Raw genomic sequence first — 27,382 nt, 5'->3', positions numbered from 1 at the left:
ACCAAAGATGAAGAATAAAACAAGATTTTGAATTATTTCAAGAGTTGAAGTGATAGGAACGTGTATCATTTTCAAGTTCCTTCACTGATTGGTACCTGGAATTTCTCTACATTCGGTTGAGAAAATGAGATGAGTCCACCTTAGTAAAAATAATCACTTTCAAATATCTGAGGTGCAATGAGAAACAAAGAGAGGAGAAAAAAAAACCAGTGAAGATTCAGTCTTAAAGCCTGGTGAGTGGATCTATATAAGGAGTGTTGGGTTGGTTTACAGACATGACCTGGCCCACATTGGGGTTTTTAAAGCCCTTTGGGATTCTCTGGGGTTGAAGAGCTTCAGAATAAATGCTACAAAACTATATAATGTGGGGAGAAAAAAGAAAAAGAAAAAAAGAATGTGTAGTGACTGGTGCATTTGAAGATCTGTTTGTGGCTTGCTGTTTTTTTTATGGGGGAAGCTAAAGTTTTCTTTTTTCTTGTAAAAATTCTATCATTATTTTAATTGATATTTACAGATTTTTTCCCCCCATCTTCTGTTATAATTTTTAGGTGCTTCAGAACTGGGCCCTTTTTCAGACCCCAGGCAGTTCCCAAGCATTTCATCCCTCACTGAGAGCCGCTTCTCCAACCCACGAATGCACTATCCAGCCACCTTTACTTACACCCCGCCAGTCACCTCAGGCATGTCCCTCGGTATGTCCGCCACCACCCACTACCACACCTACCTGCCACCACCCTACCCCGGCTCCTCCCAAAGCCAGAGCGGACCCTTCCAGACCAGCAGCACTCCATATCTCTACTATGGCACTTCGTCAGGATCCTATCAGTTCCCCATGGTGCCGGGGGGAGACCGGTCTCCTTCCAGAATGCTTCCGCCGTGCACCACCACCTCGAATGGCAGCACGCTATTAAATCCCAATCTGCCCAACCAGAATGATGGTGTTGACGCTGATGGAAGCCACAGCAGTTCCCCAACTGTTTTGAATTCTAGTGGCAGAATGGATGAATCTGTCTGGCGACCATATTGAGATTCCTCAGCCGTGGCCCAGCGGTATCTGGGAGCCACACCCCAAATGTATCAATATATACATATATAGAGAGAGTGCGTATATATGTATATCAATTAGCTATCTACAAAGTGCCTGTTTCTTAGAAGATTTTTTTTCACTCACTCACTCACTCAGTCATCTACAAAGTGCCTGTTTCTTAGAAGATTTTTTTTCACTCAGTCGTGCTCTTGCAACCAAAAGAGGGTAGCTATTGGGAGGCAAAAGGCCCCAGACAGACAATCAGAATCAGGTTTCAAATTGTTTTCTATCTTCCTTTAAATGGAAAAAAAAAAAAAAAAAAAGAAATAAAACTAAAAAACAAAACAGTGCTTTTTTACAAAGGAAAAAGATATTTTTGTTGCCGTTGTTTGGTCTGTTACAAGTAACCTGTTTCAGATACGGATTCCGAGAGGTGGACTCCAGGTTCAGGAGGAAGAAGAGCAAAGCTGCTTCCTCTCTGTGCCCTGAAAGCACCCGTCCTCACGGCAGCAGCTGCGTGGGCACTGTGCGCTCTGCCGACCAGCTTACAAAGCCGGGCGCGGTGCGCGGAAAGGGACGAGGGGGACAGTGGATGCTTCTGTCACAGCGTCCCTGTCCCAAACGCAGCTTTCAGACTGGCTGCAAGTACTCGTTTGAACTGTTCGGTTCAGTTCTCCTCCCCCTACTTTAAGAAAGTGACTTCAAAAATACTGATCAGGAAAGGTTATTTTATTTTACTTTTTTTTATATACTTTTCCTCCCTTTTCCCATTTAACCAAAAAAGAAATACTATCCTGAAACCCCTCTCCTCCTTTTATGCGAAACTGAAAATGGCAATATTTTATAATAGCCATGATGGTATAGATAGTGTTTGTGTTTGGCTGTGTGTTACTGTTTTCTTTTTTTTTTAAATTATGAATATGTGTAAAATCTGAGGTAACTTGCTAAGTGAATGGTCATATAACTTTAAAGATATATTTATAATTATTTAATGACATTTGGACCCTTGAGACATTTCTTAGTGTATTGATATGTTGACTTCGGTCTCTAAAAGTGCTCTTTATTAAGTGACAAATTTCTTCCGTGGGCTAGAGCCATATCTGAAATATTGCTAAGCAATTTCAGTTCATCCAGGCACAATGTGATTTTCAAAAGTGCTTCCCTCTCCCGATATTCTAGATGTAGCTTGTTGTGATGTATGAAGGAAATGTTATGTTTCATTCTTTCAGATCTTCGATTGCCTCTAACACAGCTTTTGCCTTTGAAAGCAATAATTAGGGAGTTAAAAAAAAACACAAAACAACTCTTTGCCCTTTATCACTGACGGTGCCCTGTATCAGCATGAAATGCTGGAGGGATGTGGTTTGCTCATTTCTTTCAAATAACCATGACTCTTGTCATATCAAAAAGACAAGCACAAGAGAATCATTGAACTGCAGAGGAACATTCTGTGGTTTCCTCGTTAAAGCAGAACTTGAAATCTCCAGGCTTCACAGTGAAGACGTAGTGAGCTGAAAGCCTCGTGTGCGGCTGGAGGGTCAATAATGAGGCACGGAATACAGGAAAGCAAAATTGCACCCGAGATGCTGAACCACCCCGCCTTACCGCACAGCAGGTCAGGGGAACTGGAGTCTGCCGACCCAGCCCCCACGGGCAGCTCTCCACAGAATTTGCATTGAAAGGAGCAGTCTGAAGTCACTGTCTTGCAAGAGCAGGGTCTGATCCAGCAGATAGCTGAGCTGAGAGAACACACACACAGCCTGTGGGGCCCCAGATACAACCTGAGACGTGGTCATTTCTCACAGTGGAGGGCAAAGGGAAGGCAAAGCTGTGTGCAGTTTGGTGCCTACTACTGTCTATAGGAGTTTGAGCTAAGGCCCTCCCGTAGGATGCACTTTGACCACTCCTGATGGCCACCTGGCAGATTCTCAAGTGTGAATTGTTCATCCCAGCCAGGATCACTTAAGGACACCGCCAGGCAAAAATGCCTGCCCCCCCTATAGGTCAGCCCCCCACTCCCACACCCATACCCGTATGAATTCTGTGCCCCGGTCAACAAAACTGTGCAGAGATTTGCCTCCAGTCCTAGAGACCCCCGGCTCTCTCCAGTGGTCCTAAAGCCCCCCTTTCTAAGCGGCCAGGTGTGCCGGGCACCTGGCCGGGCTGTCGGGCCTGTGCTTCCTGCCTGGGTATTCCCTCCCCTGAGACCCCTCCTGACCCCTCCTAATAAAAATCGAGGGGAAACCAAACCAAACCAAAACACTTTGCCTTCTAAAGGTTGTGTACCAAGTATGCTTAGGTAAAGAAGCCACTTTTCTGTCACTTAAGATGGAAGTAGGAATTGATACTATTTATTGTTTGTGTGTGGTAGCTTGAAGCAGGCCACTGTTCATTTATTTGTAAGTGTAAAATGTGTGTGTTTGTGTCAGCAGCACTTAAAGAAGCCAGTGTCTGCTTACACATTTCAGTTTTAAGTAATTGACAGAAAAATGTTACCGCCAGTGCCAGCTGTACCCTATTTAATAATTAAAAAGGTACTATATTTGTACATTATTTTCTAATGTTAAAAGGGCTTTTTTTTTTTTTTTTTTTTTTAAAGTTTACAGTACACATACTAAGTGACCTTAGGGATGCTTTCGTGTCAAAATATTATAGTGGCTGCAGGCAGCAATCCGAAAACACTTAAATTTTTTTTTTTCCTTGGGAAAAATTCAAGTACTTCATCCGTTTTACCCTCACTCCAACCACTCGAATGGGGTAATTCACATTTTTAGGTCAAATTTGGCCTGAGGGTTCAATTTTTCTTCTACCTTTTTTTTTTTTTTTTTTTTTTTACTGAACCCTTTATTCACACTGGGTCACGTGTATGATTTGTGATTTCAAGACCAAAGCAAAGCCTTTACCGTACTGCTCGGGGACCAAGTATCAGTCAACACTCCCATTTCCCTCAGGTTCAAAGAGCCCGGATCTTTCTGTAGCACAAACATTGTTGGAATTGACAGCGTGGACAACAGTCTCTCTCTCCTTTTTTTTAAAAAAAAATTTTTATTTTTTAATAATCTGTTTCAGTTGTCTCACCAGTTTTAACCTATGTCAGAGTTCCAGAACCGGTACCACAGCTTCGGTACCTATGACATCCAACCTGGAACTCGGAGACTCAACAGACTGATTGTTTGCCCTTCAGACGGTCTTAACCCCACCAGAGCCTTTCAAACCTGAGCAGAGAAATGCATACAATTAGGGACCATCCAGGGCAGGTGCAGAGGGGAGAGGATTTGCGAGCTGGCCCACAGCGCTCCCGCCATTTCCAGGACAGGGACTGACTCAGAGCCTAGGTCAATACATGGAGACACAAAGCATTTGCAGAAACAATCATTATATCTATGATATTCGAGAGAACAATCACAAATGAAATAAATAAAAGACGACTCTTCCAAACCTTGAATTTGTTATTCTTAAAAAAAAGATAATGCCTTTAAAAAAATATTTTCTATGTGAGAATTTTTTTAGATGTTTGTTTACTTCATGTTTACAAATAACTGTTTGCTTTTTACTGCAGTACTTTGACATATATCAGCCAAAACCCATAACTTACAGTAATTTCTTAGGTATTCTGAATAAAAATTCCATTTTTTTTTTCTGGATATGCTTTACCATTCTTAGATTTCTGTGGAACAAAAATATTTGTAGCATTTTGTGTAAATACAAGCTTTTCATTTTTATTTTTTCCAATCGCTGTTGCCCAAGACTTGCTTTCCATGCACATATTGTACAAATTCTGCTTTGTGCCACAGGTCATGATTGTGGATGAGTTTACTCTTAACTTCAAAGGGACTATTTGTATTGTATGTTGCAACTGTAAATGGAATTATTTGGCATTTTTCTCATGATTGTAATATTAATTTGAAGTTTGAATTTAATTTTCAATAAAATGGCTTTTTTGGTTTTGTTATGTGTGTATATTGGGTCTTTTCTCGTCCGTGGTTTCTTCTCTAGTCCGACGTCCCCTCCTGCGTACACCTGGGTACTTACCGGTCGTAAGACCTGCCAGGGTGCATGAGAGCAGAGGTCCTGTAGGACTCGTGGGGGGAGGGAAACACATCTGGGGAAGCACTGGGGGTCTCACTTTGTCCTCTTCTGAGAGGGGGCGGGTGAAGGATGGGGCAGTGAACGGACTCCCTTGTCAGCCTGTGACCGCTCAACGCCATCTGGGGGTGAAGCCCCTTTTTCCAACTAGGGGACTGGCCTGGGTGTAAGAACAGTGGTCCCTGGGGCTCTGTGACTCTGTTCTCTGGGCACATGTACAGGGGCCCGCGAGCAAACCCTGGTTCTAATCAGGAGACCGCAGATGGCCCAGCCATCGTGGGTACTCGATTTTCCTTCCCCCATCTCCTTCGGGTTCTTAAAGTCAAACGAAGCCGAAGGAGGAGTAAAAATGGATTTGGGCCTCAGGAGCTCTAGCCTCAGAAACAGGCTACTCATGAGCATGACTATATAGTTTGTAGGTTTGTTATTTTTTCCTGGGCCATTGTTTGTTCTCGGTAAGTCCCTCCCCTGTGCTGAGGTTGAGGGCCTGGGTAGAGCGGTGGCTTTCTCTAGGTCCTGTGCCGTCTGTAGGCCTCGGCTGACCACAGTTCTAAACGAGGGACCAGGAAGCCGTGGCACAGAGAAGCTCAGTGCCTGGCTGGGGACCCATGTCACACCCAAGTTGGAGGCCCCCCTTTGGGGCCTGCTCATTCATACCCCTCTGGCACTGTTTTTCTGAGAAACTGTGGAAGCAGCTCATTTCTAATACTCAGAGACATCCTGAAAGCACTTGAGTGAAGTTAGGCCGGAGAACGTGTTGGCAGCTCTTTGAGGATGTATCCTTATTTATCTTTTTATTTTATTTATTTTATTTTTTTTCATTTTTCTGAAGCTGGAAACAGGGAGAGACAGTCAGACAGACTCCTGCATGCGCCCGACCGGGATCCACCCGGCACGCCCACCAGGGGGCGACGCTCTGCCCACCAGGGGGCGATGCTCTGCCCTTCCTGGGCGTCGCCATGTTGCGACCAGAGCCACTTTAGCGCCTGAGGCAGCGGCCACAGAGCCATCCCCAGCGCCCGGGCCATGTTTGCTCCAATGGAGCCTTGGCTGCGGGAGGGGAAGAGAGAGACAGAGAGGAAAGCGCGGCGGAGGGGTGGAGAAGCAAATGGGCGCTTCTCCTGTGTGCCCTGGCCGGGAATCGAACCCGGGTCCTCCGCACGCTAGGCCGACGCTCTACCGCTGAGCCAACTGGCCAGGGCTATTTATCTTTTTAAATGAAACATCTGTGTGACTTTCAAAGGTGTGGCCTGGGCGGTGGGCTGAGTGGTGCTCTTCCCTCCGCAGCTGTGTGGGGCAGCGTGGTTTAGGGTAAGTCACTCCCCTCCGCTGGCTCTCGCTCTCGCTCGGGCCCTGGGCCTGGGGAAAGGCGTTGGGCTCCACCACGCCCCGGGACACTTCCGGCAGGGCGGTCCTCCTGTGCGTGCAGGGAGCCCTGTCCCCTGCACGGAGGGGTCAGCAGCAGCCCTGGCTTTCACCCTCTAGATGCCAGCAGCATGGCCCCAGTCCTGATAACGAGGAACGTGTCCAGTCACCAACAAAGGTCCCCTGGGAGGAAAACTGCTCCCCTCTCCCCCACTGAGAACCACTGGGCTCTGTCTAGATTCTCAGCTCAGGCTTTTCTGACAGATCTGGTGTGCAGAAACGTCGCTCAGCAAAACGTAGCCAGGCAGAAGACAGGGGCTTCCCAGTGATGGCGGTACATCGTCAGCCTTTTCCACCCGTCACCTGACGGCACCTAAGGTTTGGCTGGGCGGCGCGGGCGGCTCCGGCTGCCATGTGCGGCCCCCTCCCCCCGCCGGCAGAGCGCAGCTGGGGCTGTGTTGGGCTGCTTGGCCATGTGGATCATGGCTGCTTCTGTTTCTTACTGGAAACGACAGGCGGAAGAAGAAAGCAATTCCTCCAGTGTTTCTGACCCCTTGTGCCCCCTGCCTCCCCTACATATTTAATCATCAGACATTTCTTCCAGAGTGGGTGTTTCCTGTTAACTCCGTCCCAGCCGAGGCTGGCCCAATAAACACCTCAGCTCTCTGTCACGGAGTTTATTTGGCTGGGAAATGGGTACTGCCATGTAAACAGGAAGCCCCCTGAAGTTATTATCTACAGATGCAGCTGAAGAGCCACATGTTTATATTTATGGGATTTGAAAACAGTCTGAAAGGCCGAGGAGGAGGAGGTGGGGAAGCCCTTTGCTCCCAGGCAGAGAGAGCAGGGCCCACAGAGATTCAGGGGTTTATTTTTTACTCCCCGAGGAAACGGTGGTTAACAACGAAGCGATGAAGAGCCACAGCAGAGAGAGAGGTACCTGTGTTTGACTTCAGCAAACAGCTCTACCTAGATAGTTAGATAAACAGGCAACCCAGTCAACTGACCTCTCTGTCCCAATCACAGGAGGTCCTCGGGTTACAACACAGTTCCCATGCCTACAACACTGATACAACCTGAATTTTGGTGTTAAGTTGAAACACACCCTAGCCTAAGTCACTTACCTATCCTAACAGATAATCTAGAATGTAAAAATTAAACTAAGCCACAGAAAAAGTAAAAAGGACATAAATTCACTGTACTGTAGTAACAGAAAAAAATAAGTGTAACAAAAATTCCTTCCCTTTATTGCTATGGTTGGCTTGCACACTGGAAGGGGCATTGCAAGGTGGCAGAGAGTGACCTGTTGGGAGGAGGAAGCTGGAGAGGCAGAAGAACCTGCAGAAGGTGCTGGAGATACTGGGTCAGGTGAATCAGGATTGCCTAAGGAACATGCAGGAGACGCTGGAGAGGAATCTACCTGGACTACAGGTGTTTCATCTCGAGAAGCAGCTGATGTTGAGGGAACAGGATCAGTCACAGGCCTCTCTGCCTTCTCAAAGAATTGTTCTAGGCTAGTCTGGAAAGTTGATGACTTCTTCTCTTCCCAAATCTGCCTATCGCATTGCAAGGCAACCATAACAGCCAAAACATTTCTCAATTTTTAAAATGAGAATGGGCATCATAAACTTGAAATGTTATATGTCGAGACTGTCATAACCTGAGGACCCCTGTATCTGAAAATCACCTTAGAGACCAGTCCTAGGAAGCAATGGTGTTGGGGCATCTAAAAAAGGCAAGGGGTTACGATAAGATGATCATAGTCACTTAAGTTTTTCTGGGGACAACTCAACAGTCATGGTTTTAGTGAGCACAGCAGCTCACCTGTGAGATCCCAGACAAACTCAGGGATTTGCTCCTAGAGTCAGCACTAAGGGGCCGGGAAGGATGCCTTCAGTGCGATCTGTCTGGGGGTTGATGCAAAGAATGAGCGGGTGGAGACAGCTGGCCTGAGTACCAGGACTAGGTACACGGGCTACTCCGATTTGCCTTCCACCCATCTCTGCTCTCCCTTCCCTGGCTCTCTTCGTGGGCCAGGCGCGGGTGCTTAAGGAAGGCCAGGTGGGAACCTCAAGGGTAGCTGATGCTCTCTGTAAATTAGAAGCTCGGAGAAAAGGCACAGGCATCTCCCTCCGAGCCGTTGTTCCTGTGCATGTTTTGTGACTGCCCAGGGGTTTTTCATCAGTAGCTATGGAATCAAGAGGTGAAGTTTTGAAATAAGTTATGAATCAAAATTTAGCAAAGAAAAGGAGCCACTGCAGGTGTGGTGCTAAGGGTAATATATATCAAGGTGTGTGTGTGTGTGTGCGTGCGCGTGCATGCGAGCACATGTGTGTGCATGTGTGCACACTCGCATGCCGGAAGGGAGGCAGGAGGGCAGAGGATGGAAAGAGGTGCCCAAGCAGAAGTTCAGGGAGAGATGAAGCTGACTGGGCACTCACATGCTTCTTGATACAGCATTTGTTTGACTCTGGTGTTTGTTATCCCTGCAAATTTTAAAAAACAACTAGATAAAAATCAGCACCACCTTCATCCCACAAGTAGTGAAGAAGCAATTATTCTTCTTCAAATAGATTATTTAGAGGGGACCAGGGACACTGGATGCACCTGAGATGTCAGGAACACAGTGAAGCTGACATTTAAGAAGCTTTGATTCACAAGCTTTTTGTGACTCAACCAGGCTGGCTGTTCAGACACGCTCAACCAGTTGGAAAGCAGAAGGATCAAGTTTCTGGAAACCCGCTTAACCTTTACTAAAACTTATTTTAATTTGTCATCTGATTATCTTGTTGTAGTAATATCTGGCCACTTAACGAGGATTTCTGGAAAACCTGCTTTATGGTTTAGCATTGCAAATTTGACTCCTCGACCGCTGTCTTCTTCCTAGGTCATTCTGTCCCTCTCCGTAGCCAACAGAATGGGAAGAATTTTCCCTCACCTGACATTCTGATAAAGAAATCAAAACCATAGAGCATAATGCTACAATTCTTCCACACAAGCCCCTCAAAAAGTAGTCTTGTCTTTGCAACATTAAATGTTAGGCCTGAGGACATTTCTCCTGGACAACCCAAAGTACTAGAGTTAGCCCGGATGTGGAAAATGGGAATAAGATAGGGCACAGGCTTCGGGCACCTGGAAGATAGAAGACCTAGTGCAGGGGTCCGGAACCTTTTTGGCTGAGAGAACCATGAACGCCACATATTTTAAAATGTAATTCCGTGAGAGCCATACAACGACCCGTGTACGTTACACATTATCCAAAAAAAATTTGGTGTTGTCCCGGAGGACAGCTGTGATTGGCTCCAGCCACCCGCAACCATGAACATGAGCGGTAGGAAATGAATGGATTGTAATACATGAGAATGTTTTATATTTTTAACATTATTATTATTTTTTATTAAAGTTCTCTGCGAGCCAGATGCAGCCATCAAAAGAGCCACATCTGGCTTGCGAGCCATAGGTTCTTGACCCCTGACCTAGTGGCTGAATTCTAGGGGGATTTTTGAGAGAGGGGGATAACAACAATTCCCAAAACAAAATTGGTTGGTGGACTGATGTAACGGTGCCAATTTATTATTTAACAACAGCAAAGAGTCAACAATAAGACCACGTGACATGCAGCATGGTGTGGGACTTAGTAACAATAATCTCAATATCCTTTGACATCCTTTCCTTTTTAAATTAGGTCATTTATAATTATCATTATTTTTATAACTCCATCCATCTCTGACCATTCAACAAATCTGACCAGTCTCACTTTCTGTATCTCTGTGAGTTTCTCATCCTTCTGCCCCCAAGTGAGAGGACCCTTTGGCGGCATCGTCACATATCCTAGTAGTGCTGTGGCCCAATTCCGTCTTCCCTGACAGTCACTTCGTGTTTACAACTAGGAGTTCACAGGGTCCTCCCTCCTTCCTAGCAGCGTGTTTCTAAAGTCTCTCTGTGTGTGGATTTGGGGGCATAAAGAAATCCGACTCCTTATGGATATCTTCTTACTGGTGGCTTCACTGATGAGAAATGCAAAGACCATTATTGGCTATGAGTCCCAACCGCAACCTCTGTGACACAGGGCAAACTGGGGTTGTGTGGGGCGAGGCTGATGGACCAACTTTCCTTCCTCGTGGGCGGGAGAGGGAGAGAAAGGAGGCGGGAAGGAAGCAAGTGTAAAACTCAAGCAAGGAGTTAAGTGGTTAATAGGAACTGAGATTTTTTTATTAGCTAATAAAACCTCTCAGGGTTTTTCATATTATATGGTTCCTTCAGGCCTCGGGCCCGATGCTTAAAAAAGAAAAAGACGAAAACAACAACAAAACGGCCGGAGCCTAAATACCGAGGCAGTCCCAGTCTTGTTTACTTTTTCATTTCCGCAGTTGTAAAATTTAAAAAAAGAAAAAAATTCCTCTGGCAGTTCAACTTTATCACACTGCGGACGGACGGAGAGGGTCAGGGTTGGGACCGCTGCAGTGAGCCCAGCCTTCCCGTGAAAGAAAGGCAAAAGGACTCCCTGTCTCTGTGTCCCGGCGACAGGGACCATGACGCAAATGATGGACGCGCCTGGAAATTTGAAAACAAAAGCTATTGGGGGAGTGGGGGAGAGGGGCGAGCAGATATTGAACCGAAACACGCCTCTGGAATCCTGGATGCAAATGCTCTCTGTCCCTTGATTGCCGGTGGTGCTGTTCTCCCAACAGAGCAGGACGTTCTTGTTTTTAATAATGGCCAGACCAGATGCTAACTTCTCCTCGGCAACGCGCTGGAGAAGTGAGAAGGCAAACAGCTGATTCCTGTTAAGACGAACACCAGGAGAATAAGCCAGAAAGTATGAGAATTCTCTGGAGGTTTTTGCTTTGTAAACCCCTGTTTGGCAGGAAGATCACAGACTCGGAGCTGAAAACACAGTGTGCGCTCGGCCCCGGCACCCCGCCCCGCGCTGCTCGCTGGAAGGGGGGGTGGGTGGGTGACGCTGCTGCCTGCACCATCCGGCCCCTTCGGCCTTCCCTGGAGGCCAGGCTCGCAGCGTCCCGAGGGGCACGATCCGAAGCCCTGCACCCTTTGGCTTTCAGTGACTGCAGAAAAATACTCATCAACAGGAGGAATTTTTTTTATTCACTCCTTGCCATAGAAAATAGTGAAATCTTGAACAGGAGCCAATAAGTTTAAAATGGCATCTTTGTTCCATCCTTTTCACTCCCTTCTTTCCCCCTGTCAGAGCCAATCAACGCTCTCGGTTATTATTTTGTTGTAGAATATGCCACACATGCAAGACGTGGCCTTCTTCTCCCCCAGGGAGCTGCCAGGGCCGCTTCTGGGCGCCGCGGGGCCAGGCTGACTGGAGCTGACAGCAACCAGTGTCGCAGGCCCATGCCACCTCAGGGCGCCGCCCAGAGAGCAGGGTGCCCTGTGGGAGGGGTCCACACAGACCTAGCTCTGACTGTGTCCCCTGGGGCTTTGCTCCTTGGGCCTGCAGGAGAGTGGGGGGCAGCTAGTGGGGAGGGAGGGATGTTGGGAGCAGGTAGGGAGGCTCATACCAGTCATCGGTTCCACAAAGTCCCCCTGGTTACCTTTCCCCTTCCTGCCATCCCCCTAACCCTCACAGTTCCCTCCCCGATTGCCACTCCCTGCCCTGAAAAGCACAAAGGGCACACTAGCTACTGTTGTCTCATTCTTTTCTTCCTCCATAGCTGTCTTTGAAGTTCCCTCGGCCTTGATCTCACCGGTATGAACATCCCAGGGAGAAGTGGGGACCGAAGATGAAATTCCTCCATCCCCACTTAGGATGGCTCTGAAGGCCGTTTTAATTTCCTTTTGGAGGAAAAGCCTTACTTGGGACTGCTGACCTGATCAAATGACAATATTTAGTGATCTTTAACTTTTACTGCACACTTGACTTTGCACCTGGCACTTGGCTTATTATTTCACGTGCCTTAATCTCGATCTTCTCAGCAACCGATGCAGAAGTTGGTACCGGCTGTGCCACCATTTTACTGATGAGGAAACTAGGGTTCAGACTTGCCCAAAGTTCCCCAGCTCTTAGGACTCAAGCCTAGATCTGCCTGACTCAAAACACTATGTTCCCAAGCTAAAATTTTAGACCCAATCTCCTTTATCATCTATCTAATGGAGGTTGTCAGAAGTAAATGAGTTAATGAGATGTAAACATGCCTAGCCTGTGTCTGGCACCAAACAGGTGTAAAAGAGTTTGTACTTATTACTACTCATAATAATTCAGATGATTATTTTTTGAAAGCATAACTAAAATTTTCAGTTAGTTTGAGTCACAAATAGGATGACTGGAGACTCAAATAGGATGATTTTTCAAAAAAAATTGCTGTTTTAACATTTTAAAAGTACTGTATTGCTCTTTGAAAGTAATATTTTTCCCATATGTTTTATAAACTATTTTTCTAGTAAACATCAAGGCTAAGTTTGGCCTTGGCTTACCATGGGCTCCCTCCCCAAAGGAACTCAGGGACATCACCTCACATAAACCATAAGCATAAAACATATCGACACGTTCAGAGCAGAAATGTTGACCCTACCCGAACTGTAATCTCCAATTTACGATCTCTTCCAAGGTTTGCCATTTTAGATGTGCTGTGTTTGGTGTCAACCTCGCTACTGGGAAACGTGGTATTGAGCTTAATTTGGCAGCACTGGGCTCATCCAACAAGAGAAAGACCCAAGCTAAGAAATTTTGGTCAACATCAATATTAACTTTTCCAAGAGTGGGTCTGGGGTCATTCTTGTCCCCTAACAGAGGGGAAGCACCCAGATTCCCCCATTTCTAAACTGACATCTCTAAGAGGCAGTGCTGTGCAGTGGAGAGAGCTGATCTGGGAGCGCCAAGGCCCAGGGCACCTGGAGTTTGCCAGGCTTTGCACGCTTGTGCATGGGTCTGGAGAAACCCAGGAACGGGCATCAGTGTCCCCTAACCTAAATCATTTAAATTCCTCTGACCGAATAGGTGGGCTTCTCCTTGAGTTTCTTAAAGCACTTTATAGACATTTCTGTAAGTATACTTAGTATTTGGAAATAATGTCCCATTTTACTGAAATCCTAGAGAACAGAAATTGCCTCTCTCTCTCTCTCTCTCTTTCTCTATCTCTCTCTCTCACCCAGTCTGTCCTCTTTCCTTTCTTCTTTCTGAAATATTTATTGAACACTGCTTATAAGAAGAACAATACGCCGAAAGTCTGGCCCCCATTAAAAAGCACATTGGAAAGCATCTCTGTTCAACTTAATCAACACCAACAAGAGATGTTTGTCATGTCACTCTTCATTTAAGCAAATTCATGAGTGCTTCAGCTTGCCAAAGACAGAGGTTAGAAAGTTAGCAATTAGTTTCCGGAGAGAATGCAGATACTTTTGATTTCTGCTTATAGCCGATTTCATTTCCCATTTTTCATTTCTTAAGTACTCGGTGTTTGTAAGCGAGTTGGCACTATGTATTTAGTCATGCAAACCTTTCTTCTCACTGCAGTATTTGGGAGGTGATCTCCATATAGTCAAGGTGGGGTGGGGAGCTGCTCTTCCATTTCTTCTGCCATGTTGTCACAGCCACAAGCCAACTCTGCCCTCAGGGGCTGAGTGGTGTATGCAAGGGGGAGCTAGAAAGTGGCAAAAAGACCTGGCTTCAAGATCCTTACCCACTATGAACTATACGTGTGACCTTGAACAAGCCACTTGCCCTCTCTTGACCTTCTCCTTAAATATGGACAATATTACCTTCTGGGTACCATGTTAAGGTCCATGCAGTGATTCTTACCTATAGATTTGGAGTAGCTTTTAGAATGGAGAAACTACAGGGAGTATTAAAGAGGTGCAGCTGGAGTCTGCCTAGCATTAAGAGAGAGAATGAGGTCCATTATTTCTCAAAGAATTGGCAAAAATGCCATTTTGTAGAGGATGAGGAAATGAAATCCCGGAGAGGTCAGATCACTTACGCAGGATTGCCCTGTCGGTAGTTGAAGGAATTTAAGGGCTGGACATCTATTTCCAAACGGTTCCCATACTTACTCATTTGGAAGACACGCTTCCTTCTGTTACGATAGTAATGTCTCCGCATGATCTTTTTATTAAGCACGTACATTTATTTACATTTCTAGTTTCTATGAACCTATTACCTATTACCGTTTGTTACAGACCTAGGCAAACTAATCTTGTAAACAATTTCTTATATTCATGAAAATTAATCTCCATCATACTGACTCCATCATGCTCCAGCTAACGTCATTGGGAAAGTCCTGTTGTATATCACTTCATAAAAAAACATGATGTTATATACCTAGCCTGAGTAGCCATTCAGTCTAAGAGCATCAGTGCATTCCTTCCTGGACAAAGATCACCTATCTATAGGCAACATACTTTAAGTTGATTGTCCTTTAGTGGACAAGAGACTCCTTTGCCTTCAATGCTAAGGGTTAATGGTCTATTTGCTATTTCAAACTTTGGCTGTAGAGATGAGGTGACACTTGTGACTTCATTAACATGACATCCTGGCTGCCTAAACATATGAAAACATGACAGCTAATCTTGAAAACAGATAGACTTTTCCTTTTTATTTTGCCTTTTATATGCTTATGTGAGTTTCTTATAACCAATGTCTCTTCAATTTAAAAAACACCAGAGGAAAACCATGCTAATGGGGCAATGACGGAACACACAGGTATCAGGTGATAGTGTAAGTAGTAGACAACACTGAAGTGACCCCTGTTTAATGAGAGACACAATCTTATTGGGCCAGGTGATTACCAGACACAAGTGCTAAGCCATTATGGGCAGAAGGAAGTGGGGGACTGAGAAGAGAAAGGATCTGTAGCTTCACCCTACCCCTTGCTTAAGAGAATAGACCTCAGTGCTGTGCTTCACAGTCTCCAACTGTAGTCTGATCTTAAGGGAGGGACTGCATTTTTATTCATTCAATAAATAGTGATTAAACACTTACGAGAAACAATGGAATGAAAATGAATGAGAGGCACCCCTGCCCTCAAGAAGCTCGCCATCTTCTCAGAGAGACCAGAAAATGAACTTGTAGGTGACCACGTAGTGCAGCACACAGGTGTTGCAAAAGAAAAAATGAATGAAGGGTAGAGGAGCCCCAACAAGGGAGCGCCTCCTGGCTGAGGCAGGAGGGTGACTTTGAGCTGGATCTGGAAGGATAAGTAATTCTCTGCCATTCTGGGTCTGCAGCCGAGCTAGTGAACCGAGCTACACCCGCCCTGCAGAGCAGGACCTGGGAGTAGACAGGTCTCCCACCGTGACGATCCCACGCACAGCCTTCCAGAAAGGAAGAGCCAGACACCGACCCCAGACTGTGGCACTCTGTAGCATGCCGGATCACAATTCCACCGAGAAGATGAGCAAGAGGGGTCCTCACAGGGCTGGAGCGGCAGGGTAGGGTGAGAAGGTGAGGGGTAGTTTGGCACATAGGATCTTTCAGCATTCAATAGGGAAGGGTGACAAGTATAAATGGTTGGGAGATGTTTATACTCTGCATGTTTACATGTTGAAAGAACTTAATGAGAGCTCTGCCCCAAGAATATCTTGGTATCTTCTCTACCCGCACCTGCAGGCCTCTCCTTTGGAGGCTCGGCATGCCCCGAAAGGACTGTACCTGGACTGTGCCTCTGTCCCCAAGGCCACACCAGCCAACCCTGTACTGCCAACCTCTCCTTTTATACACTGAACCTGTCTTGACCTTTACCTTTGAGGAGTCTATGTATTTGCACTTCAAGATTTTTTCCTGAACCACTAAAACCTCATTTCCAAAGCCACGCACGCTGCTGGAAGGGCCAGCCCTGCCTTTGCCACGCTCTCCTGACATCCCTCACGTGCCGTCCGGGGGCTGCTGCCGACTGCAGGCTGCTCGTCCTCGCCCCGCTGGAGGCCAGTCCCCATTCTCTCTCTCTCCTTCTCTCTCTCTCTCTCTCTCTCTCTCTCTCTCTTTCTATTGCTCTCTCTCTCTCTCTCTCTTGCTCCCTCTCTCCCTCCCTCTCTCTCTCTCTATTGCTCTCTCTCTCTTGCTCCCTCCCTCTCTCTCTCTATTGCTCTCTCTCTCTCTATTGCTCCCTCTCTCTCTCTATTGCTCCCTCTCTCTCTATTGCTCCCTCCCTCTCTCTCTCTCTCTATTGCTCCCTCCCTCTCTCTCTCTCTATTGCTCCTTCTCTCCCTCTCTCTCTCTCCCTCCCTCTCTCTCCCTCTCTCCCTCTCTCTCTCTCTCTTGCTCCCTCTCTCCCTCTCTCTCTCTCCCTCCCTCTCTCTCCCTCTCTCTCTCTCTCTCTCTCTCTCTTGCTCCCTCTCTCCCTCTCTCTCTTGCTTTCTCACCCAAGCACCCTGCCCAGATCCCTTGAGGTCACAGAGGACCATGTGAAAATGAGGGCGATTTCTTATTCAACCTGAAGCTCACTTCAGGGACCTTGCATTTATTTCTCTGCCTTTACGAGAGACAGTTTATTGATTAATGGGACCTTTATTAGCATTATTAGGACAAATAAAACACATGCACACGGACGTAAATCCATCTCTCCCCCTCCTCCCAAACCAATGGCTGGTGAAGCAAGTTCTATTTCTAGCCCTGACACCATGCCAGCCTGTCATTCTCCTTCCTGGCCACATCAAGTTCCATCGGCTTTGAGTTTATTGGCTACACAGTGAAGTTTATGTTGTCATAGAAATTAGCCTTGACGGACAGGGATATGGCCGGGGGATCAGGAGAGCTCGGCAGGCTCTTGGTGTTGGCATGGCTGAGATGTTAGGGTGCCTGGAGCCCTCTCCAAGAAAAATCAAAGCTGGCTCTTTGCAGCAGCGAGCGAGTGCAACAAGACACTCCTTAGGGACGCGGGCCTGGACGTGATTGTGAGCCGTCCAGTTCCCATTCCGCCCATCCACCCTCCCCCCTTCCTCCCCAGCCCTCCCGGTGCCCCCCAGTGCCAAAAATCCTTCCCCGGGCAATGGAGGCAGGGCCCCGAGGCCTGAGGTTAAGCCACTCTCTTCTGCAGTTCGTGGTTAGCTTTCGTAGGCTCTTGGCTGTTTGACAAAGTTGGATAATAATTCAATATTTCTTTACCGAAATACTTGACCTTATTGTTAGTTTCTGTGACAAGGGGAATTTAAAGGAGCTGCAAAAAAATGCGAGCAAGTGTGGCTGAAAAAGGCCAGGGAATGCCACTGAGTCCTGAACAGTTTCTTTTTCTGACATCTATAAAATTTAGGTGAAAACAGGTCAACATTGATGTTGGCAAATGAGAAGGCCAGTTCTATTGTTAGCAAATGAACTTCAGATAGAAATGCAAGTCTGGTTCAATCAAAACCACGTTTGGTTTTAGACACCAGCGATGTGCTTTCTATTAAAAAAAAAAAAAAAAAAAAAAGAAAGAAAGAAAAGAAAAACATATTTATATAGACACACAAAGTAAAAATTTTCTTTGGCCCAAAGCATCATTTTCTAAGTATCAAATCAACTTGTGGAAGTACAAGATAGAACGTCTATCATTTTCTTTTTAAATTTGTAGGGTATATTCTCCCAGAATTCTCTCTTCTTTCTATTTTGAATTGGCAAGGGCTGTTGAAAACTAAAATCATCTATAAAGAAAAATTGTGCATTGCCTGATGTTAAGAACTTACTGGAGACTGCTAGCTGGTGGCTGAGAAAGAAATGAAGTTATAGGATCCAAATATATAGCTCCCCAGGTTTGGCCTGCATCTCATAATCATTTTTATGGGTTCCTCTCAGGAGCCTCATAAGACATGTTTGAGCTCACAGAGGAAGAACATAAGAGGAGTTCAGTCGCTTGCCAAGTCGAGATCGGGGAGGGTCAGCTAATTTTAGCTTACTGGGCAGCTTGGGGACCTTATTTTCTCTCTGTCCTGGGGTCATCTGAAGTCCCTGTCCTGTGAGGAACTGGAACGACCACAGAATGGCGGAGCTGTTTCTGCCCCCTTAGTAAAAAGGCGACTGGGGTCCAGAGTCCAGTGGGTGCTGGTTGGTAGGATTCGAAAAGGGTTACTCTTTCTAAGGAGAGTCTTTAAAAAAAAAAAATTGAGTGAAATTCACATAATATAAAATGAACCTTTTTTTTTTTTTTTAAGTGAGAGGCAGGGAGGCAGTGAGACAGACTCCTGCCTGTGCCCTAGTCAACATCTACCCTGCAAGCTCCTATGGGGAGGAGAGGATACTCTGTCCATCTGGGGCTGCTGCTCTGTAGCTCAGCATGGAGCCATCCTCAGCGCCCAGGGCCAACTAGTTTGAACCATTTGAGCCATGGCTGAGGGAGGAGAAGAGAGAGAAAAAGAGAGAGAGAAAAGGGGGAGAGAGGGGGGTGGAGACTCAAATGGTCACTTCTCCTGTGTGCCCTGACCAGGGATCAAACCCGGAACTTCCACACTCTGGGCCAATGCTCTACCGCTGAGCCAACTGGCCAGGGCCAAAACGAACCATTTTAAAGTGAGCAATTCAGCGGCATTTAGTCGCCGCTCACTGTTGTGCACGCACTACATTTTCCTCACCCCGAGCAGAAACCTGCTCCCGTTATTGCTTCCTAGTCCCACCTCTGGATTCATTTCTGATGCAAGTTGATGAGCTTGGTTCCCACAGAGTGTTGCTTATCAATTCTACATGAGGCTCACCCATCTTCCCCTATAGGACTAAGGGAGGTTTCCTGTGGGGGGCTGCAGAGGCCCCGGGCTGGGAGTGGGGGTGGGGTGCGGAGAGACAGCGTCTGGAATCTCCCAGTAACCCAGAACCAAAGACTTCCCGAGAGGACCATCTGTTGGGGTAGCTTCTCTAACTGAGGCTGAGTTTTGGTCTCCTGCTGAGGTGATGATCCCTTTAAAATTCTCAGCATTCTCACTCTCCCGTGTCCCGCCTCCCACTGTCTGGGAGGCATTTTATTCCTTTAATTTGTGTTGGGAGACATCCAAGTCTGGCACCAGGCAGTCCCCGCTCGAGATGCTGGGAGGTGGTATAGGCTCACCGGAGTCTAGAAAGGGAGCCCTCCCCGGATGCTAACTGTGGGCTGTCACCTCCAATGCACATCAGCCTGCACGATAATCATTTTCAAATGGCAAACAATAATAAAAGCTTTCCTCTATTTTGCTTCCAAGTGTCAACGTATCCACCCAGGCTATATAGATGGGCGTGTGTGTTTGAATTGTCTGTCTAAGAGTAAAAAAAGACCTTTGGGGTGCATCCGAGTATGTTGAGACAGGCAGAGTGGCCGAAGGTTGCTTTCCAAATGCTCTACGGGAGCCCGACCTGGAGCGTGGGTCAGAGGGGAGAGCTAGATTGTCCGGTGACTCTGGTTTTCAATCTGAATCTGGAGGGAGTTGGCAGGGTCTCTCCCTAGTTGAGTCCCTTGTGAATCTAGGGGGAGCTTCAGGCTGGGGATGAGACAGGAGGGGAAAATCCAGAGGCCAGATTTGGCTGCTGAAGATGAGTGACTAGATTCTGAAAGAAAAATCCCAAGTCGCGGACCTCAGAGAGAAGTGAGGCTGCCCCTGCCCCCTGCCCCTCCCCCAGCCAGGGTGCATGGGTGTGGTGGGGCCACTCAGAGCCTCAAGTCTCCCTGTGATGCCTCTTCCTGGAGTGTCTATTGTCCTTGAAGAGGTTGGAGTAGGGTGAAGCTAAGCAATTCAACGGGTAAGCAATTCCAACCACTCTTTATATGGGAATAAACATGAAATGCAATGCAAAATTTGTAAGAGTTGTGGAGGTGAAATAGGACTTGGGGGAAATCGTCTTCATTATATTGGACTGCACGGAGCCTCGTGTCCCAGAGTCAAGGCCTGCCCTTGGCAGGCAGGTTGCCGCTGTAGAAACCACTGAGAAGTTCTGTCAGCATTCAGGGCATTTGCCCAGAGGCCTGTGGAATAGTGGAGCTTGTATAATTCCCCCCCCCCCCCCGCACCCTGTCCTCTCACTCACCCAACTCCATCCCCTCTTGCAAACCTTCAGGTCCCCCTCCTCTACAAAGACATCCTTCCCACTCAACTCCATTGCTTAAGCCAGTGGTAGTCAACCTGGTCCCTACCGCCCACTAGTGGGCATTCCAGCTTTCATGGTGGGCAGTAGCAGAGCAACCAAAGTATAAATAAAAACATAGATTTAACTATAGTAAGTTGTTTTATAAAGATTTATTCTGTCAAACTTAGCAAAAATCCAACATAAAGTACTTGGTAAGTAATTATTATTATATGCTTTAACTTGCTTTAACTCTGCTTTATAAATTTTATAAAGTTACTTCCCTACTTTATAAATCACCATTACTGTGGAACCGGTGGGCAGTTAGAAAATTTTACTACTAACAGAGATACAAAAGTGGGCGGTAGGTATAAAAAGGTTGACTCCCCCTGGCTCAAGCACAGCATACATTGTCTGTACTGACTTTGGTACCCTGATCCTCTTATACTCTTTTAGCTACCCTATTTCTGCCTCACACACTATACCACGACTTAGGGACTTGGGACCACAGCCATCATTGCTCATGACTCTCCGGGTCTGGAGGCAGGCAGGGCTCAGCAGGAGAGCCTGGCAGGGCTGGCTGGGGCTTCTTCAGCATGGTGGTTCCAGATTTCTCCCACTGCACAGGCTTCTGAGAGGCACAGAAGTGGAGCTGAACACCTTTTAAGGTCCACCTTTGGGAGAGAGGATGACAGGGTCACTTCACTGTGTCCTATTGGTCAAAGCCAATCACAAGGGCCAGCCCAGAGTCAGGAGGAAGGGAATAGAACCCCAACTCTTCATAGGAGGATACGCAAAGGATCTACGGTTATTTTAAAACTGCCACATGGAGTAGTTTGCCTTCAAAGCTTCTGATCTGAACCATTGTCTCAGTCACTCTTAGATATCCCAGTTCTCAGTGACCTTCTCTGTGCCAATGGCGGTGGCACTTGGCCAACATCTGATGACCATTTCAGGCTTCAGGCTTCAGTAACAGATGTGTGAGAAGGGATTTGGGGCAGGAAGATCCCACTACAGGCAGACCCCTCTGCATCAAAGCACAGGACCAGGGTATCCTCATAATGAAAGAGTTGGGCAGGGGAACAGGAGTCCCTAGTATTGTGTGGAAGGGGCTGTTAGATGCTTCTTTGAGTCCCATATAGGCCAAGTAAATGTCAGTTGTCAGGGACTTCGATAAGGGGAAATAGAAGCTCACACCACTAACCAGTTTTGAAATCTGCAGGGAAGTGCTGGGTGGCAGGATTCCTGTAGACTTGCCCAGGGCACCTGGGGCAGTTGGGCTGGAAGGGCTGCCCTGGTTGTCACTCAGAGACTCAGGCAGGGTCCAAGAGCCACCGTGCCAGGAACGCAGAGAAAGAGGCTATTGTTTCTTGCCACTTGAAGTAGCTGATGACAGTACAAAGGAATGTAGTTAGGACCCTCCCTCCTAGCTGTGGAGGATTACAGACTGGAGAACCAGGAGCCTGGGGCACAGGGTGTGGGAAGCACTGTGGGGGCAGAATAAGCGTTCCCTGGGGGCGGCCATGTTCATTCTGGAATGCCACCCCTCCACCTCCCAGCTGCTGAGACTCCATCTCACTGGGCCTCGCTTTCCTCATATGCAAAATGGGAATGCTGGTTCTTAGGATTTTTTTTTTTTTAGGATTATAATAAAATAATCCAAATAGAGGGCCTGGCATGGGGCTTTGCCACAGGGTAACAAGCGCTTAATAAATATTAACTTCTCTCCCGAATGTTAGAAAAGGGACCTTAGAAATGCTCGCATCCAGTTTGCGAGTGACCGCGCTAAGGCCTGGAGAAGTTAAAAAACGATTTGCCTGCGTTTCAGCCGTGTGTTGGGGAAATCCTGCTTCCTCCTCTTGGCCCAGGGCTCGTCCTCCTGTTCCGAATACGTTTAAATTCCTCTACGGACATAACTTTTCATTACAGCCACACTGCAACTCAAAATGTCCCTGAAAAACATGGGGTGAGTGGACGAGAAAATGCTAGCAAAGCATTAGAGCAACACATGACAAAACAACACTGAAAACACCAGCATATTTCAACGTGAAAAAAATCTTTGAATAAAGCCATCCACTGAAATCACATCAGTAAGTCCTTGTTCCTCTATAGATTCCTTCCTTATTTAAAAAATTTAAACCTCAATGTTCAGAATGATACTAAAGTAAGAAAAAAAAAGCCTCCTTTCTGCCTGACTCCCCTCCCCCACCCATTCTACTGCCCACAGCACGGGTGCCTCGAGTTTATCAATGAGTAGCAGTGGGAACTGCAGAGACCCCAGACAGTCAGGACTCCTCAGTTCTGGAATTCAGTTTTCCAGACGAGCTAGGAATGAGGAAGACTGGGTTCTCTAAGACATTGTTTTGGGGCCCCATTATTGATTACCGAACAACAAAACACCCCAAAACATAGTGGTGCAAGAGAACTGCGTTGTATTACGCTCACGGATTCTGTGGACCGGGACTTGAAACAGGCACGGCAGGGAAGGCTCCTCTCTGCCGCGGATGCTCGCAGCCTCCGCCGGAAGCACCCAAAAGGCTAGGGGTGTCTTTTCTCCCATGTCCGGTGCCTGGTTTGTGCTGGAGGAAGGATGGTCTTAGCTAAGATTGCCGTCTGCAGGGCCTCGGGGGAGGTAGACTTCTTGCTGGGCTGCTTGGGCTCTGGGAACAAGTATCCTAGTCAACCTGGCCTTTATTGACATAGCCTCAGAAGTCACGTGGCGTCACTTTCGCCATACTCTGTTGGCCAAAGCTGAATCAAGCCCACCCAGATTCAAGGACAAGGGACCTTGAAGTCCTTGAAGTGCGGAGTGCCAAAGAACTGGCAACTGAGCCGTCATAGATGGTGATCATGCTTTGTGGGGGCCGAGAGCCCGCTGTCTAACCAAGGCCTGTGGAGCCACGCAGGGCAAAGGAGGTAACGGAGGAGGTGAGATTCGGGCATTTGATCTCTGGGCCATGTTGAAGGTTTAAGGAGACAGATGATTAAAAATGGGACTCTCTTGGATAATTCTGGGGGAAGAATGGCTTTTAGGCAGCTTGCTTAAAATGTATTGGCCGCATTTGAGACGTGGGACTACCACCACCTACATGCTTTCTAGCTGAAACGGACCACCCCAGGGGACACGCAGTCCTCCGCCCAGGAGCCTGTGTGCGGGTGAACCAGGCTGCGCATCTTCCTGCCAGCAGGAGGAAGCGGCAGGGAAGCCTCCCTGAGACCCGAGCAGAGGGAGTTGTGGCCCCGTGTTGAAAGGTGGTGGGCCCCACCCTCCAGCCCTCCTCCCACCTGTACACACACCTACCAGGAACACTGTTTGTGTTGAATCTAAAGAGGAGTCTTTGAAGCCCGCAGAGATCTTCAGAACAAAGTGCCCGGTCAGGTCAGGCATGCAGGAGGCCTGAATGGAGGGAGGTAGGCGGAGGAGGTGCGCCAGCCTCGGCTTCTTGGAGGCTGAAAACAGCTTGGGTGATGCCCCACTCAGGATGAGGCCGGCCAGCGGGACGTGGTCAGAGGCAGGAAGCTGAACCAAAGCGCCCTCCCGGCCTCCCCGTGCTCCAGGCACAGGGAGTTAGGTATTTAGTATCATTAACTTGTTTCATTTAAGCCCTGCAACAAGCGTATGAAGTAGGCATTATGATTCCTAGTTTATAGTTAAAACATAGGCACAGAGGGGCTAAGTACTTTTTCTAAGGTCACACAGCAAATTAGAAGAGCAGGTTCAGTTTGCTTTTTCAAAATTAGCGTGTCCTCAGGGCAAGGAAGCCATACTCTCCTTCTCTTTTCTTCCAGTCTTCCCACCATTCCACACTTTTCCCTTTCCTCTGAACCACAAGATTTCTATCACCGGGCTCCCGGATGCTTGCAAAGTCAAATCCCGTCATGGTTAGGACCAAGCAGGAGTTATCTACAAAATGTATTTGAAGAAATGATGCTTTAGAGCAGGGGTCCCCAAACTTTTTACACAGGGGGCCAGTTCACTGTCCCTCAGACCATTGGAGGGCCGGACTATAAAAAAAACTATGAACAAATGCCTATGCACACTGCACATATCTTATTTTAAAGTAAAAAAACAAAATGGGAATAAATACAATATTTAAAATAAAGAACAAGTAAATTTAAATCAACAAACTGACCAGTACTTCAATGGGAACTATGGGTCTGCTTTTGGCTAATGAGATGGTCAATGTCCGGGTCCATATTTGTCACTGCTAGCCGTAACAAGTGATATGATGCACTTCTGGAGCCGTGATGCATGCGTGTGTCCCGCGTCACCCGAAATAGTACTGCATGTGAGTGACGACTCGCTTTGCGGCACCGCCACATACAGTACTCACATACAGTGAGAGGATGCATCCTGTGCTCCTCTCACTGACCACCAGTGAAAGAGGTGCTCCTTCCGGAAGTGCGTCAGGGGCCGGATAAATTGCCTCAGGGAGCCGCATGTGGCCCGTGGGCCGTAGTTTGGGGACCCCTGCTTTAGAGTGTGCTGCTATCTGATACAGTACCCATATATGACTATTTAAATCTAAATAAAACTAAATAAAATTCAATAAATTTAAAATGCAGTTCTGCAGTCATTACTAGCCACATTTTAAGTGATCAATAGCCGCATGGGGCCAGTAGCTATTGTATTAAATGGTGCAGATATAAAACACTTGCATTATTGTGAAAAGTTCTATTGGACACTGTGGCTTTACAAAATGACTATAGGAAGATTGCATTTTTTAAAACTAGTACTATTGCTAGTTTTAGTAATACTTTTAAAATTTTTTTAGCGAAGAGAGGCAGGAAGGGAGAGAGATGAGAAGCATTAATTCTTTGTGGCACTTTAGTTGTTCATTGATGGATTTCTCATACGTGCCTTGACCGGGGTGGGGGTTGGGGGTGGCTCCAGCTGAGTCAGTGACCCCTTGTTCAAAGAAGCGACCTTGGGCTCAAGCCAGCAACCTTGGGCATTAAGCCAGCAACCTTTGGGCACAAGCCAGTGACCTCAGGGTTTCAAACCTGGAACCTCAGAGTCCCAGGTTGACACTCTTATCACGTGCCACTGCCTGGTCAGGTGAACATTCTTTTGAGGGAGGGGTGAGTAGAGAGAGAGAGGAGGAAGTGGGGGAGGAATGGGAAGCATCAACTTGTAGTAGATGCTTCTCATATGTACCTTAACTGGGCAAGTGTGGAGTTTTGAACCGGCAACCTCAGCATTCCAGGTCGATGTTCTATCCACTGTGCCAGCACAGGTCAGGCTTAGTAATATTTTTAATGGTAATTGAGGTATTTATTTTCTCCAAATTCTTCTCAGAGGTAAAATAATAGACTATATTTTCACAGTCCTTAATAATTCACCAACTACATTCACATACCTGATCTTATTTAATGCAATAACCTTGCAAAAGTATGGTAGGCAATGCTGTTACAGGTAAAGGAATAAAGGTTCAGAGAAGTTAAGCAACTTGGCCAAGATTCTATAAACAGTGATTTGTAGAGCCAGAATTTCAACACGGTTTCTCTTACTGTGCACGTTCTGCAAGGGGAATTTGTATACACAAAGCCTGAAGTTATCCTTAGGCAATATTATTAAATCACAAGTAATTTGCCAGTATTCTTGTGGGGGAAACTGTGCTTGTCAGTTTTTCTTGTGTAGCCCATCAGATTTTTTTATTAGGTCTTGCCACTAACAAATACCTTTGTTTTCTTTGTAAAGTTGTCGGCAGCTTTTATAATTATTTTATCATGAGAACACAGTTTACATAGGCATATATTTATTAATTGGAAAATTACCTTTTCAAATTACTTTATAATGAGAATGCTTGTGTTTACTTTCACTCAGACAAGTCATAAATAAAAATGAATCAATTAAAAGTAACTTTCCAAAAGTAGGTGTGATTTAAGATCCCTATACATGGAAAGGTAGCCAACAATACCCAGTCAGTCATGATCTCTAAAAAACAATTTATTTATTCACTCATTTATTTGTGTAATATAAAATACTACCATCCATTATTCTAGACATTGGAGGCAATAACAAAGGCAGATAAACAGTAAACCAATTACAAAATAAATAATGTAACATCAAGCTGTGATAGTGCTTTGCGTAAACACAAAAGCAAAGAAAGGGGATAGACATTAATAGAATAGGTGGGAATGCTGCTTTGGATAGGGTTGCCAGGAAAGATCTTTCTGAAGTTCACTTGAATAAAAACCTGAAGAACATGAATCAACAAGCTATAACCCCAGGGGAAATTGTTCCGGCAACAGGAACCACAAGTGCTAAGGCCCTGGGGCAGGCACATGCTTAAGTTTTCTTTTTTGCACTAACACCAACTGATCTTCTGTTTCCTACCCACTGATATAATTTATTGCCTGTTTTCCTACTTATAATGCCTATGCTTGGCTCTAGGAGCAATGGGGAGGTTCTTGAGGCTGGAATGTAGTGAGACAGCTAGGGAGAGGTAGAAGGTGGAGCCAGACCAGTAGTGGGCCACCAGAAGCTGAGTGTGGAGGACTTTGGATTTCATGCTGAGGTGACTGGGGAAGCTGTTGCTCATGGTGCATGGAGCACATGATCTACCTTAAGCTTTGTTTGTTATTTTTTTGGTAAGAAGTTTGATTGTTCAAATTTATTACCATCAAGAATGATGCAATAATGTTGTAGTTTTCTCAACAATAGAAAACAGACTGTGCACAACAGTGGACTAGAGCACTAGAGCCAACTTCCTGTTTTGAACCTTTTCAGATCTTCAGAAAAATTGAAAGAACTGTGCAATAAATACTGTTTACCACTTGGTCCTAGATGATTCGCTAATTAACACTTTACCACACCTACTCCCTCTCTCTATTTGTTTCAACCATTTTAAAGTAGCATGCAGATATCACAACCCTTGACACCTAAATACTTCATCATATATATATATATATATATATATATATATATATATATATATATCCAG

The 27,382-nt window shown here is 46.3% G+C and overlaps 1 protein-coding gene across 3 annotated transcripts in view; it reads left to right on the top strand.

The window, feature by feature from the left end:
- Positions 1–4,954, top strand: part of RUNX2 (RUNX family transcription factor 2) — a 135,207-nt gene extending 130,253 nt beyond the window's left edge. For all 3 annotated transcript variants that reach the window (XM_066359289.1, XM_066359288.1, XM_066359287.1), the window contains one exon: positions 549–4,954. In XM_066359289.1, the coding sequence (XP_066215386.1) occupies positions 549–1,027 (479 nt within the window). In that variant the 3' untranslated portion in view covers positions 1,028–4,954. The remainder of the gene's footprint in view (positions 1–548) is intronic.
- Positions 4,955–27,382: the final 22,428 nt, after the last annotated feature.

This window comes from Saccopteryx leptura, chromosome 1, assembly GCF_036850995.1.
Source record: "Saccopteryx leptura isolate mSacLep1 chromosome 1, mSacLep1_pri_phased_curated, whole genome shotgun sequence".
Taxonomy (NCBI): domain Eukaryota; kingdom Metazoa; phylum Chordata; class Mammalia; order Chiroptera; family Emballonuridae; genus Saccopteryx; species Saccopteryx leptura.
This window is presented reverse-complemented; position numbering and strand designations above follow the sequence as displayed.